The sequence below is a fragment of the Platichthys flesus genome, chromosome 1, assembly GCF_949316205.1.
Source record: "Platichthys flesus chromosome 1, fPlaFle2.1, whole genome shotgun sequence".
NCBI lineage: Eukaryota > Metazoa > Chordata > Actinopteri > Pleuronectiformes > Pleuronectidae > Platichthys > Platichthys flesus.
Genome location: NC_084945.1, coordinates 18,248,236 through 18,262,726, shown reverse-complemented (window position 1 = coordinate 18,262,726; position 14,491 = coordinate 18,248,236). Strand labels below are relative to the sequence as shown.

The following is a 14,491-nucleotide window of genomic DNA, read 5'->3' as shown; positions in this document are numbered from 1 at the left end:
TGTGAAAGTTTGAGCAATTCAAAGAACATATGGTTATTAATGAGAATGAATGGTGGAAAAAATATATTCTGCAAAAATGTTGAGTACATTCAAAAACAAGGGTTCTCTTCCTTAATGCACTTAAGACTAGTTCAGAACTGTAAGCGAACTATTCTGTTATTCAACAGGACAGGAACAAATAAACAAACAAAATAAACAAACAAATAGATAACACATAGTTTCCAATTGTTTATTATTAAGAGAGAGCAAGGGAACGAGAGACAGAGAGACAGAGGGAGAGAGAGTACAACAGCGCCATGTAGTGAAGGTTTTCGCATTTTATGTGGCTGTAATTCTGTGATCATCCACGGGGTGGCACCGTTCGACAATAATATTATTTGCCTGGACATTCGCGATTGACACCGGAGAAAGCCGAAGCGGACCCCGGAAGCTCCCTCGTTACTGGTCGGTCTGTCAGAGATGTGCCGCCGCCGCTTTGTAGCCGGAGCTTCTCTGACATTACTCTGTGTTATGAAGACGCCCTCAGCTCAATAAACCCGGAACATTGAGGTATGTCGGGAAGCTGCTGTTCGGGAGGCTCGGCTTGAGCACTCGTCGCTAGCTGAAGGTGTTAGCAGGCTAACCCTGTTAGCTTCCGCTCGTGGCTAGTGAGCAAGCGACACTTACCAGCCTTCGTGTGTGTGTATCTGTGTGTATGTATCCGTGTGGGTGTATATGCGCGTCTCTCTGTCTGTGCGCGCGCGCATGTTGTGCTTGTGTGTGTGTAATTCTCAGTCACGACCTTTCAGTTACCATTGAAGCAGAGCGGTTGAACCCGGGTCTTGTTGGTAACTGACAGCTTCACTGTCATGAGGATTTGAGCAGATGGAGGAGGGGAACTGGGGAGCTTATGGGAGCTGGTGGGAGCTGATGGGAGCTGAGGGGCTGCTGGTGTGTGGAAGGTCTCTAATCTCAGACACACCTCACTCACTAATCTGCTGAGGTGCTGCCGTTTGTGGTTGTCCGGGTTCAAGGTTAGGCAGCCACCCTGTACCCACTGCTCGTGCCCATAGTGGGTACATGTCCGTGTGGTGACATGCATGTTCCTGCTGGTGTTGACTCACACCATGAAGGAGGAGGACCATCACTGTTCGATTTAAGGCCGATCCAGAGTGCATTGCCTCTGTGGTGTGGAGCTGTGCAAAGAGAGACCAGCTACACTGAGGTGGTCCAAACCTATGTGGGGGGAGATGGCCCAAACTTACATCTCAATAATTATTTTCATATCATTCGATAACGATAATCATCATTTAATGTCACAGTAATATTTGAGTAATACTCCTGAGTGAAGGTTGTGGTTTTAAGCCTGTCTTTATGAGAAACACTTTTACATTTAGTTTCCTTGCCCAAGTCAAAACACTCAGAACTGGATTCATTTTTGACCTCAATATTTCAAAGATTCTGTAATTACACTACAGACTGTCTCGTAGTGTCCCCACACTGCTACCAATGGCTGGCGTGATGGGTGTGTTTCCTGGGACAAAAAAGGGAACACTTCCAAAATCATGGACCCACATCTTTCAGTTTCATTGAGCCTGAGAGGAAGCAGCCGTTGTGCAACGTGTGGTAACATTCATTTTTGAAAAAACATGACCTCACCAAAGATTCATGTAAGGTTTTAAGTTTCAGCTCATTTAATCTTCATGTTTTTTTGCACATTCAGGAGGTATAAAAAAGAATCGATCAGCCTCCGATTTAGTTTTCAAATATGTTGCTGTTTATCAAGTGTTTGCTCGTTAAGAAGAGTTTAAAATGTGGTATTTATTGTGATAATTATCAATATCGACTGATATGAAAATGTTTATCTTTATATACTTTTTGGGCACGTCATCCAACCCCACATTGCAATGCTGTAAGCTATGACACAGTATATCGGAAGGTTTTTCCATTGTATTGCCCACATTTATTGGTATTCACTGTTTCATCAATCAGTGAACATTACAGCTGTCGTAAAATGGATGAGACTGCATTCGTTTGAGTAAGCTTCTGCTAGTGAAATGGCATTTGAGTCTTTGTGTTAATCTGAAGTTGTAAAGACTTGACACATTCTTCTGTATCTGCCTTTTTTAGGTGACGACCTACATGCCAGTCTGCATGTGTGATCCGTTTTCAATGCTGGTCCAGGAGGTAAACCACACAGCATGCTATTGTGAAGAGGAAACTTATTAGGTAGGTTGTCATTTGACTTGTACATCTTCTGGTTTCACAGTAAACAGGGAAAACAGCTTGCAAGGCTGGAAGAGTGACATTCCTCCTGTCTTCCGCCTAGTGAGCAGACTTCTAAGTTCACTTGCAGAGAGCCTTTACCTGATTCGTCATGTGCAGCCCAGTAAAATGTTTCCTAGTTTCATAACTGTCTTGTTTTGTTGAAAACAAACGTTGCTTATATGTAAAATCACAAAATGTTTTTTTTTTAAAGTCTCACATTGCCATTACTCTCCAGAAATGAAACACAATCTAAAGGGATAGAATATCTGAATAAATGCCCAGTTCAGTTAGGGGACAAATATTGAGTTTAGAGCTGAGTGAGTGACTTAACCTTGTGGTATTTGATAAATGTTTGTATCTCCAGCTGCTTTCAAACATTCACTGAATTCTGGATAATCTCCTGAAATTATCTGGAGGGGTTGTACGTGAGAACGCTAGGAGGGGTGTCGATGAAGTTTGTTGATGGCCTTTCGCGCTGTTACCTTTTCCTCAAGTTCTGGGAATATTGTACAGAAGCAAAGCAATTCTTTATGCAGGATGACAGTGAAGTGAGTGAGTAGCTGTGTTTGTCAGGGAGAAAAGAAGAAGCTGAGATGAGGGGGAGAGGAGGGGGACCGGTGGCTCTTGTGTTGTGCCCTCTGACGGGGAAGGGCAGACAGCTGGAAATGCAGCTGCTGTAGCTTTAATGGACCTGCCTTCCATTGACCACAGAGAAATCAATATGTCTTAAATTAGCCAGCGTTTTTCTGCCCTCGTAAGAACAACGTTCATTTTCATGTTGAACAAAAAAACAGCTGCGGTCAGCATTGGTGATTTGGCACAATCAACCCTATTTTGAATTGAATAAACATGTCATGTAAACATGGACGCTCTTCATTAGACACACACAGAGCCTCTACACAGCATTACACTTTGCAGGTCACAGTCTTCTTCACATTACTATAATTATTCCTCACACTTATTTTGTCACATATTTTTTTTGTCACATTTCTTGTTGGATTTGACTGAGATTAGTGTTTCTAGGGGATTTTAATTCAGAAAATGCTTGCTAGCATTTCTCCTAAGCATCTGTGGTTTCACTGGCATTCAGCTTTGTGAATATCTGCTGAACTTCATCCCAGCACATGTAAGACTACTAGCAATGTCAAAGCCAATCAGATCTTGTCTGTCAATGCATTAGCCTTCAGGGTAATGGACAGTATTTTGTGCCTTCTGGTGTAAACAGCATATCCAGGCCAACACTCTGTCCTCCTTTCACTGTGCACTGTTTACTGACCGAGTTTCTTTTTTCAAAGTCCAACGTTTCTCCACAAACAACACAAGCTGCTATCTGCATATGAATGCAGATACATCTAAAAGCCGATAGCAGATGCTTTTTGATCATTGAGTTGCACTTCTTGTGCTCTCCACACGGACTGTTTACTTGCCTGCAACCAAATTCTGCTAAAACCTGATTGGTCAAACTAGATACAAGATCTACAAAGCTTCCAGCCCGATAATCCTACCCCTTGCCCACAGATGCATATTTACACGCACAATCTGTTTAGAGATTACACTGCTAGTATTCTTGTGCATGTGCCATGAGTTATTCCCCAGCCGACTCCAGTTGATTGTTACTGATTGAGACCCTTGTTGCTCATATTTCCCCACTGACCAACATTTAGAATGGTCTCTGTTTTTTATCGTCATTGCAACAAACTGCTGTGATTAATTCAACTGAAGCAAAGTGTGAATCAAGCCAATGAGTCATTATCAACTTTCAAACCCTGAGACATTTCGTCCTTTCCGATTCATTTATTTGCCAGTTAATGCCAGATGATCAGTGACACAGATCTGACGATCTTTTTACGTACAAAATGAAATTCAAAATGAAATTCAGGTGAAATTCAATGACGTGCTTCTCCCTCATGTCATCAATTTATACTGTGGCAGCTGTTTTGTTGTTTTTGTTTATTACTCATACGCTCACTGGACTGTGCGAAACGTTAAAAATTTCACATCCTAAAATTAAAATATATCATTGCACTTTACTTGTATCTTTTCTTGACCATGCAAATTTGCAGGTGCAAGTTGTATCATCAGCCGTTGACTTCTTCTGCTCTATTGACTCTCTGCCAGATTGGCTGCCATGTGCAACAGCTTTTTAGACACAACTGGTGACTCTCATCCAAATTCCAATTCGGTACAAGCTCCTCTTTCTTATGTCTGGTCATAAAACTGTATTTTTCCTTTTGTTGTCGTCATACAAAGTTCCTGCCTGAATCTGTGCTCTGTGGAAGTAGGCAAAGCATAACCCACATTTTTCTTAAAGATCTCCAAGATATATGATGTCTTGGAGATCTATATGGCTTTATAGATCCATTATCTCATCATTGAGCCCAATGCAAAACAATCCTGCTGCTGTTCTTAATGAGTATATTAATGCATAATATGTGTGTTATATAAATGTCGCGATAAATTCAAAATTCCATTTTGAAAAGTACCCAACAAAAAACACACGTAAACACACAGTGTCCATCGCTGAAAAGCTTATTGTGTTTTTTATTGTCTTTACCTCAGTCTTCACTGAAATACAGGATTTCCCTCCAAAATGTGAACTTAAGAATATTCAACTTTCAAAGTTCACATCACATGCATTATGGAGTTGTGATTTTTGAGTTCCAGTCTAAAAAGAACAACTCCAATCTTTATCCACAACATGTCCCCACGGGGTGGGTGTCAGTGGATGTGTTTCCACTCTGACCTTGGCGTGCCCTCATTGAGACGAGGGCTGGCACCAGGGTCCAGTTTGTCTGAAACACTAGCCCAGCCATGACCTCGAGAAAATTCGACGGCAGCAACATTTCTTCATCAAATATTTTATCCTAATACAAATACACAATGAATGTAAAGTCAGAATTAACAGTAAAGGAACACAGTCTATGTATAAATGTGTCTGTAATCTGGCTGCTTATATTTTTGAAGGATTTTGCAACTTTGTTCAAGTGTAAAAACTGTGTTTCTGTGTCAATTATTAGATGTTTTAATGCAAAGCTACATTCTTGTCCTGGGGTTTTCTTGCAACATAGCCTGTGGAAGCAATTTTTAAGTCAGTAGTATAGATGTAAAAATCACAGTTAGCACTGCTGAAACCCACCATGACAAGTGAATACCGGTTTTCTAAAGGCGTTGCCAAAATAAAGTTAAGACCTTTTAAATACCACATGGAATGACATTTAAAACCTGATTTACCATCGCACCAATAGTAGGAAATATGTAGGAAACCGGAAGTAAGGATATGAACTAAAAGCATTTATTTTTATATCCCAGTTTTAGTGATTCTCAGCAGTACAACAAATTATTGATCAAAATGAGGATGTATAACGGGAGTGCTATGTTTAGCACCCAACTGTCCTATAACCATGAAGTCACTGTGTCTGGACATTGAGAGATGTTCTCTGCTTTGGTCTTTCAGCTCCACAGGCTTCTTCTCCTTTTGCATTTCAGTTTTATAAGCAATTCTGACAATTCTGTGATGGAAAGTTTTTGGATGCCAGCAGAAGAAGTGTGGTGTTTAGGAAGCAGTCTGGTTGGTTGGTCAGCAAAAGACTGACAGCTTGGCTCTGCACCCCCCTGCTAACTGGAAATGTCTCATTCAACTTAAATGCTGAGCAGAGGAAGCAGTCACTTTCCTTCAAAGCAAGAACACGACGTCAACAAATGAAATGCGCAGCTTCAGCTTAAAAGTCACATCAGTTCTGTGGCTTTGTGAAGATTCAACAATGACTACTTTTACGTCTGGTTTTCCTCTATGCGATTATGCAAATGCTATATTGTACTGCTGTTTTTTCTATGTCAATAGAGTCAGCTAAAGACTTGTTCAAACTGATTTGAAGTCCATGTTGCAGCTACAAGTGAAATTCTTCAGGTTGGTGTGTCAGTTTCTCTGGCTTGCCTTGCCTTCTCTCTTGTAACACAGGTTTTAGTAATGATGCAGAATCAGGTCTCTTTTTACACCAAAATCCTAAAACCACAGATTTATGTTTACCTAGCTCTTTGTTTTATAATTTTCTGCAGTCTCAGTGAGTCACAGCTCAGCCTGTCAGCAGCAGGTAACTGGGTCTACAGATTATTATTAGCCCGGATCTCTCATGCACATGTACTTCAGCTGCAGGATCAGTTTCCTAAAGGGACCCAGGCGGCCATTGATTTATCTTGAATCCCTGGACATGGTTCTCTAATGACCTTGACATGAAAACAAGACAAACCTCCAGTGACTCGCGTCTCATGTAATAACAGCTGCTCCACTCAAAGGGCACTAAGCTTGAAGAGTTGAGTCAATGTTGAACGACCTTACTTATACATTTACTTTTCCCACATGTTTTACGGTAATGTTTTTTTTACCGTACAAAAAGTGTGTTATAAGTGTTTAACCTTGTTTTAAGGATATATAATTGTAATTATAATCCCCTCGTTACTCAATTCCCTTCGCCACTCATTACTGTATATTTACTAACGCACATTATCGAGGACAAAATCTGCCAAAAAAGATATGGATAAATAAATGAATGATTTAAGTGCACATACAAAAATGTATTAACGCACGAATACCGAAGTTGATTCATTAAGAAATGAAAATAATAGGTAAAGTTTGAGAGGAAAAAGCTAATTATTTAATAATTTGTTTGTATATTTCTCTATTGATTTATTTATGCATTTGTGTGTGTGTGTCCATATGTGTGTGTATACATATATATATTTCTGTATTTATTTCTTTATTTCTATATATCAAGCTGTTGATTTATTGATACATTTTTTATGTGTAGCTAAGTGTGTAGTTATTAAACTAAATGCTGGATACATAATCGTTTTATTGTGAGTCCGAAGCCCTAAATTAAACTTTCCTTTGACTGTGTCCCCTCTCTAGACAGGATGCAGTCTTCAAACCACCGACTGCGAGACATGGAGCAGCACCACCCACTGCTGTCGGCAGGTGCAGATGTGGAGACGGGCAGCCTGGCAGCCGGAGTGATGGTTGGGAGTTCTCACGCGGACCACACCGCGGGGAACCGTACCCTGTGGTTCATTCAGGACAGCTGCGGCATGGTGTGTGCCGCCATAACCTGGTTCCTGGTGCTATACGCCGAATTTGTGGTGAACTTTGTCATGCTGCTGCCCGCCAAGAACTTCTGGTACTCACTCCTCAACGGGGCCACCTTCAACTCACTGGCTGTGCTTGCACTGGCGTCACATCTCCGCGCCATGTTGACTGACCCGGTAAGGATGTTAAAGAGAGGATGGGTGGATGAGGTTGAGGACAGATTTGCAGAAAGGAGAGTACGAAAACAAAACAGGGTTTGAAAGTAAATAAAAGGTCAAATAACCATGGAAAACGAAGGATACCGTAAATTTGGAGAGTTACAACGATGGTTCAGCAGTGATACTTTATTTACTGTTGAAACAAAAATGTTGCTTTGTTGTGTTAGGACTAGTCTTACTTATATAAAAAATCTATTTATGGATCTTGAGAAAGAGTTTCAGAACAAGCTGGAAGCAATCCCTGATGTAGTCTGGGTACACTGAGCTGAGGGTACTGTGTAGAGCAGCCTTCTACTGTGTCGACTGCTACAACAATTTAATTTCATCCGTGTTTGAAGTTTTTCAACCAAATATCCTCATTAGAAAAATGTCTGTTACTTGTTTATGTTTCAACCACATCTGAACGACTGAATGCTCTTGGACCTTTCATTTAAGGATCTCACAACGTTTATTGATCCCAACAGAAATGTTTTTCAAATTTGAATCAAAACATTGTGTGCATTTCTACTTATCTCTTCAAAGTTCAGATAAATGAATACAGTTTCTGCCAACCACAGCAGCTTATTTTTTCTCTTGTGTGATTCGACACCTTGTCGGGATTTCCAAGCAATCGATTATTTGGATTCCTAACCTACTGGGATGTGTAATGACACAGTCAGAAGCTTGAGCCTGAGAGATCATCCTGCCGTAATTAACATTGTGACTAGTCTCTGTGTGCGCTAATCTAAAAAAACTAGGGTTTTGACTCTGCTCTAAGTGCAAGTTTACCCTGAATTGTGTCAAGCCACAGAAATTAGAGATAGTCAGTGTATCTTAAATCTTCAGTTGAAATGTTAACATCCAGTTCGACTTGACTCTCAAAGATCTGTAGTTATTGAACAAGTCGGTTGTGATTTAAATCCTGAATTAAGACACTTTCACTTGTGTTAGCCTGTGCCACCTAACATTTCTTGTATGTTTCTTGTCAACTTGTTTCTTGTAAACTATCAGTCTTTGTCTTTCACTGACTTAGGGGGCAGTTCCTAAGGGCAACGCCACCAAGGAGTACATGGAGAGCTTGCAGCTGAAGCCTGGTGAGGTTATCTACAAGTGCCCAAAGTGCTGCAGCATCAAGCCTGAGAGGGCGCATCACTGCAGGTCTGTGGAGCTGTCTGTGAATGTGTTTTTCAAACATTTTTATGCACATATTTTTGTTATTGATGACATTAGCATTAGCCGTCAGTGTGTGATGCATTAACATCTTCTCTCTCCTGCCTGCAGTATTTGTAAAAGATGTATCCGGAAGATGGATCACCACTGTCCCTGGGTCAATAACTGTGTGGGAGAAAAGAATCAGAGATTTTTTGTTCTTTTCACTGTAAGTACACAGAAGTACTCATGGAGTTCTCTGTTTAATTCTAATAACAGGGTGTGATATGGATTCAAATTTTTTTTTCTTTCTTTTAGATCACTTAATGTTATTTATTTATTGTTTAATATTTACATGTGAGAATACCATTTATCTTGACTTTCACATGCTTTTTTTCACATTTATTTATTAATCCACATTTATAACTTTTTATTTATATCGAACTAAAGGGAAAAATAAGTCTATCCTAAAATGATCTTGCTCTTAAGTCATGTTGAAATAACTAGCTGCAGTTCATAACTCTGCAGTGTAGACACATGTCTACATGAAATAGCCATTTGTTACTGTCCTGACAACATCAGCACTTTTTTATGGAATCATATGCTGACTGGTAAATTTTTATGAAAGACATAAAGCCGTCACATGTGGCTGAGCTGTGCAAGGTTAAAGCACGGCTCCATTTTAATTTTCCTCTCCTTTCAGCCTTCAGAAAATGCGTAGATCACCTAAAAAACTGAGAGTCTGAAGGCTTTATAATTTGATGGTCAACATGAAATTAAAAAGCTGCATTACTACAGTATACACAAACCCACCTGGTGAGAGGGGAGTGGCTCCTCCTTTTTGCCTGATCTCACCGTCTCCCCCTCTTCTGTTTTTTCCCTCAACAGATGTACATATCCTTGATTTCTGCCCATGCCCTGGGCCTCAGTGGAATGCACTTCTTCAGCTGTATTAAAGTCCAGTGGAACGGTAAGGTCTCTCTGTCTCAAAGCTTCAACTACAACATGAGTTTGGGTCAAACCCAGGAACACAAACATTGATGGAAGTGCAGCTTAAGAGTGAGAAACACAATACAACAAGTGATTTAAACAGTTCAGAGAGATGAAAAGACAGTCGGAGCCGAGTGTGGAGGAAAAAGAAAGAGATTCTACTCCAGTCGTAAGAGCAGCTGCTGCTCAGGTCACTGGAGTTGTGATTCTCTTCATCTTTTCTTCCTCCGTGTAGGAGTGAACCAGAAAAAGGAAGGTGATATCTCATTCTTAGAAATTGAATTAATGCTGCCCTCCACAGAATGATACTCTGACTCCGCAAATAAATATTTTCCACCACTTTGTTTTTCCAAATAATCCGGCGTTCCGGGCCAATGCGGGAGACGTAAAATGACAGTAAACATAGTAAGAACTCCAGCTAGTTAGAAATGGATAATGGGTTTGGTCATGATGGAATAGTTACTGTGTGCACATCCAGTCCAGTATGGGTAGGTCAGGCTGCGACAGCAACTAGACAGGAATGAGGGAACACACACACACACTGGATTATTAGTTCCCACAACTTAATTGGACCTAAAGAGGCAACATTTCAGTGTGGTAGTTTGTGACCCAGAGAATTTCACCCTTTTGTGTATTTTGGCTTCTAGGTCATTGGCTTTTGGGACATTTCATATTCAAGATGAATTATTAATTTATTGTGTGTTTTATTTGATATTTTAATTGTTCTATGCAACATTTAAAAAAACTTGTCTTCTTTCTCTGATCAGAGTGCAGTGAGTTCTCTCCAGGGGCATCGGTGCTGCTCCTCATCTTCCTCTGTCTCGAAGCCATCCTCTTCCTCACTTTCACAGCTGTAATGTTTGGTACACAGATCCACTCCATCTGCAACGACGAGACGGTCAGTGCTCTTTCCCATGTTAATGAAGTTGTTTGTATTACCAGGTAAATGAGCCAAAGCAAATAGCTTGGCTACTTTGATGAGGAATCTTTCGTTCACAGACCTGTTTAAATGTCTTGCAGGAGATTGAACGTCTTAAAAACGAGAAGCCCACGTGGGAGCGCAACGTGAGATGGGAAGGAATGAAATCTGTGTTCGGGGGTCCACCATCTTTGCTATGGTGCAATCCTTTCACGGGTCTGCGTCTGCGGCGCGTGTTGCTGTTGACCCACGGCCGCCGCAGCGGGTCTGAGTTTTCAGTCTGATCCAGCTCATCGACACTTGATCCTCCATACACCTAGATTTCTTGTACGCCCTCTCCTGATCTCGGGCTTAGATGGACCCCTGCTCCCTGAACCTGTCTCTCATGTGTGGGTGTCAGGCAGACTGGCTGCACCAGTGGGACCCCAGTGAATCAATCAACCACCACTGAGATTTGGAATCCTCTCTTTTACACGCTGACGAGTCTGCTGAGCAGCTGGAATATTGTTTTTAACAGAAGCAGCCCTTTGGTTTGTTTGTGTCTTTAGGATAAGCATGCAGTAAGTAAAAAGTGAGTCTTTAATTCCTTGTGAGACTATCCGAGGTGTTGTTTGAACTCAGCGTATGTACCTTCATTAAACAACTCCAGCGGTTTGTCTTCGCTGCTACGCACACGAGATTCAAGATTAGGGTTTTGATTTTTTTTTGGAGATGAGATCAGCAATATATCCTCCATCATCACTGGACCCAGACGAGGGAATCAAAACGGGAAAATACTTGAAAGTGTTGTGTCGGACCTAGACAAGGGGATCGCAGTGAAGGACATGCATCACTCGAGTGGATCTTGAGAAAGCAGCCTGGACACGGAGCACCATGGACATCATGAATTATACTGTGCTGCCTTGCTTTGCATGTATGACAATTCAATCAGTCAGTATCTCTGCCAGAAAAAGAGGTTTTTCTCTGTCTTCAAATGAATGAACAGGCTACTGTGAACACAAGCCTTATTCTTATTCAAGAGGACTGAGTGGCTTTACCTGTCTCTTCATCTCCTCCATCAGTTTTCCTGCCTCTGCCTGACATTTTTTTTTAAACGTAAAACAAGCCAGTATAAATGAATTCTCCTTTTATTTTATTTTTTTTAACCTGCTAAAGCTTCTGTAAGCTTCATCACAGTGACAACACCTCGACAGTTGACCTTAATGACTCACTACGGAGGACTACAGTAATTTTGAATATTCATGTTGGGGGGGGGGGAATATCACAGTTTTGTATAAGTCATATACATGCGGTAAATTTTCCATTCCACTGCTCTTACATGCTGCTTCACGTCTCACTGTCTACAAGTGATGGGTGACCCACAGACCAATGATACGCCTCCCTATGTTTTTTTTTTATATATATATATATATATATATATATATATATATATTACCAAGTGATTCAGGTTAAACCATGGATGCTGGAAAGACCGAATGTTCTGAAGTTATAGATTGGTTTAGTAGGAATCCACAGGAGAGAATAGTTTGGGTAAGAGTTCATAGCATTTAAATCGTGGAAAGCAACCCGACAACCCCCACCTCAATTCAGAGCCAAGTCTCGGACATGGTTGCTTAGCATGCTCCTTGGTCACCGAGTGGTTCAACATTTTGAAAAAGAGAATTTAAAATACCCGTCCGACCTCCTCTGGCTTGTTGTGAGCTCATTCTTATCCCCAGAGCCCAGCTCCATTGTGTAGCCTGTAGAATTATAAAGGGGCTGCTTTGCAGAAAGAGGCGGAGCTACAGGGCTCATTATACAGACTGAACATAGTCTCTGTGAGCTCAGCAGAGGCTTGTGAGGCCTTTCCTACCTGACTCCAGAAATGTCGGACCTGTGACATCATGCGGCAGGACAGAAGCAGATACTCTCCCAGTGTCGCTAGGACACTTAATCCATGCCTTCAAAATCATTCTGTCAAGTTAATTTATTAGCTTGAAAGATTTTTGTTATTATTGCCATATTTATGAAAGTGTTTCACACTTTGTGACGACTGTCTCCTGTTTTTTTACTCTACATAAGTCATGGGCCTGTTTGCACCGGATGAATGTGGCTTTTTTAAGTCAGGAGTTCCAAGATTTAAAGTCCAGTTCTGACTGACGGGCCGGTATAGTGTTGTCGAATCAAGATTCTTAAAAGTCGTTTTTTTTGATGGCGTGTTGGAAAATATATTGCTGTTCGTTCTCATCTGTGGTCGTCAGGAGAAGAAAGTCCTCTGTTTACACTAAATGATGATATCTGACGTTCTATGGCCATGATGCTTTTAAACAAACGCTGTCATTCGAATGACTGATATCAGGGGATTTTATTCATGCTGGCCTCTTATTTCTTGTTTTATTCTGCTAGGCTGCATCACGTCAGTTGACTGGATATACATGTTGGAGAATCACTTTCCTGCTCAAGCAGCGTCATACTGTGTCAGTATTCATCAAGTCCCTTGTGCTAACGTACTCAGTGTACTTGTTAACAGACGTAAAAATCCTAGGCATTAGACAGATTGTATTGTATTTTAAGGCTTCTCAGAAAACGACATCATGCTGTTAAGCTCTGTAGATGCACCGATATCTTGCTGATAAATCGACCGCTGTTAAATGAATACTATTTCCGAGTATTAAGGGTAAAACTACATCCAGAGCCACTCAGAGGCCGATAAACTGATTAACACAAAATGCCTTTACACTACAAGAAAATATCTGAGCCCTGACTTAATGTAACAGTGGCAGGAGTAACACACAGCTTAACTTTAACTAATATCTGAGGTCTCAGAGCTAACGGATTCATATCATGTGACGAATGGTGTAAAATGTTTGACCTGGCTCTGTTGATGTTAACATCTACTTGACTAGAGGGTAGTCCTGCTTCATGACCAAACTCACATGTTAAAATCATCTTGTCTTGAGGTGGGATACTGTTACAGGGTATGTAGTTTAACATTCAGCAATAGAATCAATTAATGAGGATTTTAAAGGGTCATAGTGGTAAATGTATTTTGAGCGATTCTCCACTTTTTTGTTTGACTAAGTAAAACAACGATCAACATGGAGAGAGAGCTGTAGGACACGTGAAACTGAGTAAACCAATATAACACTACTCTGTCAAAAGGTTTTTCTCAGACTAGTTTGGGATTTTTGAGCCTAAATTCTCAGATAAAGATCATTTTGTGATGTATAGTAGAGATTTTTAACAGGCTGGAGGTTCCACCACAGATTTACCATCATTACCAACATTGCCATGAGAAGGTGCAAAATGTTTTATTTCCTCCAGAACAAAAGTCCTTCAGCTTTATAAAAAAACTATAAAAGTTACTATTAACAATATATAAATGGAATGTTTTATTCAACCTTTTTTAAATTAATGTGTCACAATCTTTAAATGTCTTCTATCTTTAATGTCATTCTTTTGCATAATAAACTTGATTAAAATCAGAGATTGTAATCGATTTTCCATAATTAGCTATTTCTTATGTTATTCCTGAGTTTTGTTTCTAGATATTGTGTAAAGTGTGGGCTTCACTCTGACACAACATACTGCTGATCTATCAAATAAAACACCAGCCTGGTAGATTATTTGATATCCATTTAATCCATCAGAAGATGTAGTATAGATGAACTGGAGAAAATGACGGCTGCGGGAACTAAGAAACAAGATGCAGTGAAGTGTGAGTGAAACATTTTGTGTCCCAAAGGTTATGCAAATGCTCTTCTTCGAAAATGAGCCACTTAGTATACAACTGAGTAGAGTCCATTCCTCCATCAACAGTTCTCTTTTAGTCAATTAAGCTGCACCACTTTTCAAACACTCATAAAAGTCGCCAACAGATGAGTTTGTTCATCAAGCTCCCTGAATTATTTCCTGGGAAAAGTGAATGTT

General features: G+C 40.5%; 1 protein-coding gene across 1 annotated transcript; it reads left to right on the top strand.

Moving 5' to 3' along the window:
* Nucleotides 1-267: 267 nt before the first annotated feature.
* zdhhc7 (zinc finger DHHC-type palmitoyltransferase 7) lies at nucleotides 268-14,048 on the top strand. Its single transcript, XM_062387790.1, has 8 exons — nucleotides 268-549; nucleotides 2,110-2,208; nucleotides 7,154-7,503; nucleotides 8,558-8,682; nucleotides 8,806-8,902; nucleotides 9,562-9,643; nucleotides 10,431-10,561; nucleotides 10,684-14,048. Exons 3-8 carry the CDS (start codon nucleotides 7,159-7,161, stop codon nucleotides 10,864-10,866), a joined length of 963 nt encoding a protein of 320 aa, XP_062243774.1. The 5' UTR covers nucleotides 268-549; nucleotides 2,110-2,208; nucleotides 7,154-7,158; the 3' UTR covers nucleotides 10,867-14,048.
* The last annotated feature ends 443 nt before the right edge of the window (nucleotides 14,049-14,491 follow it).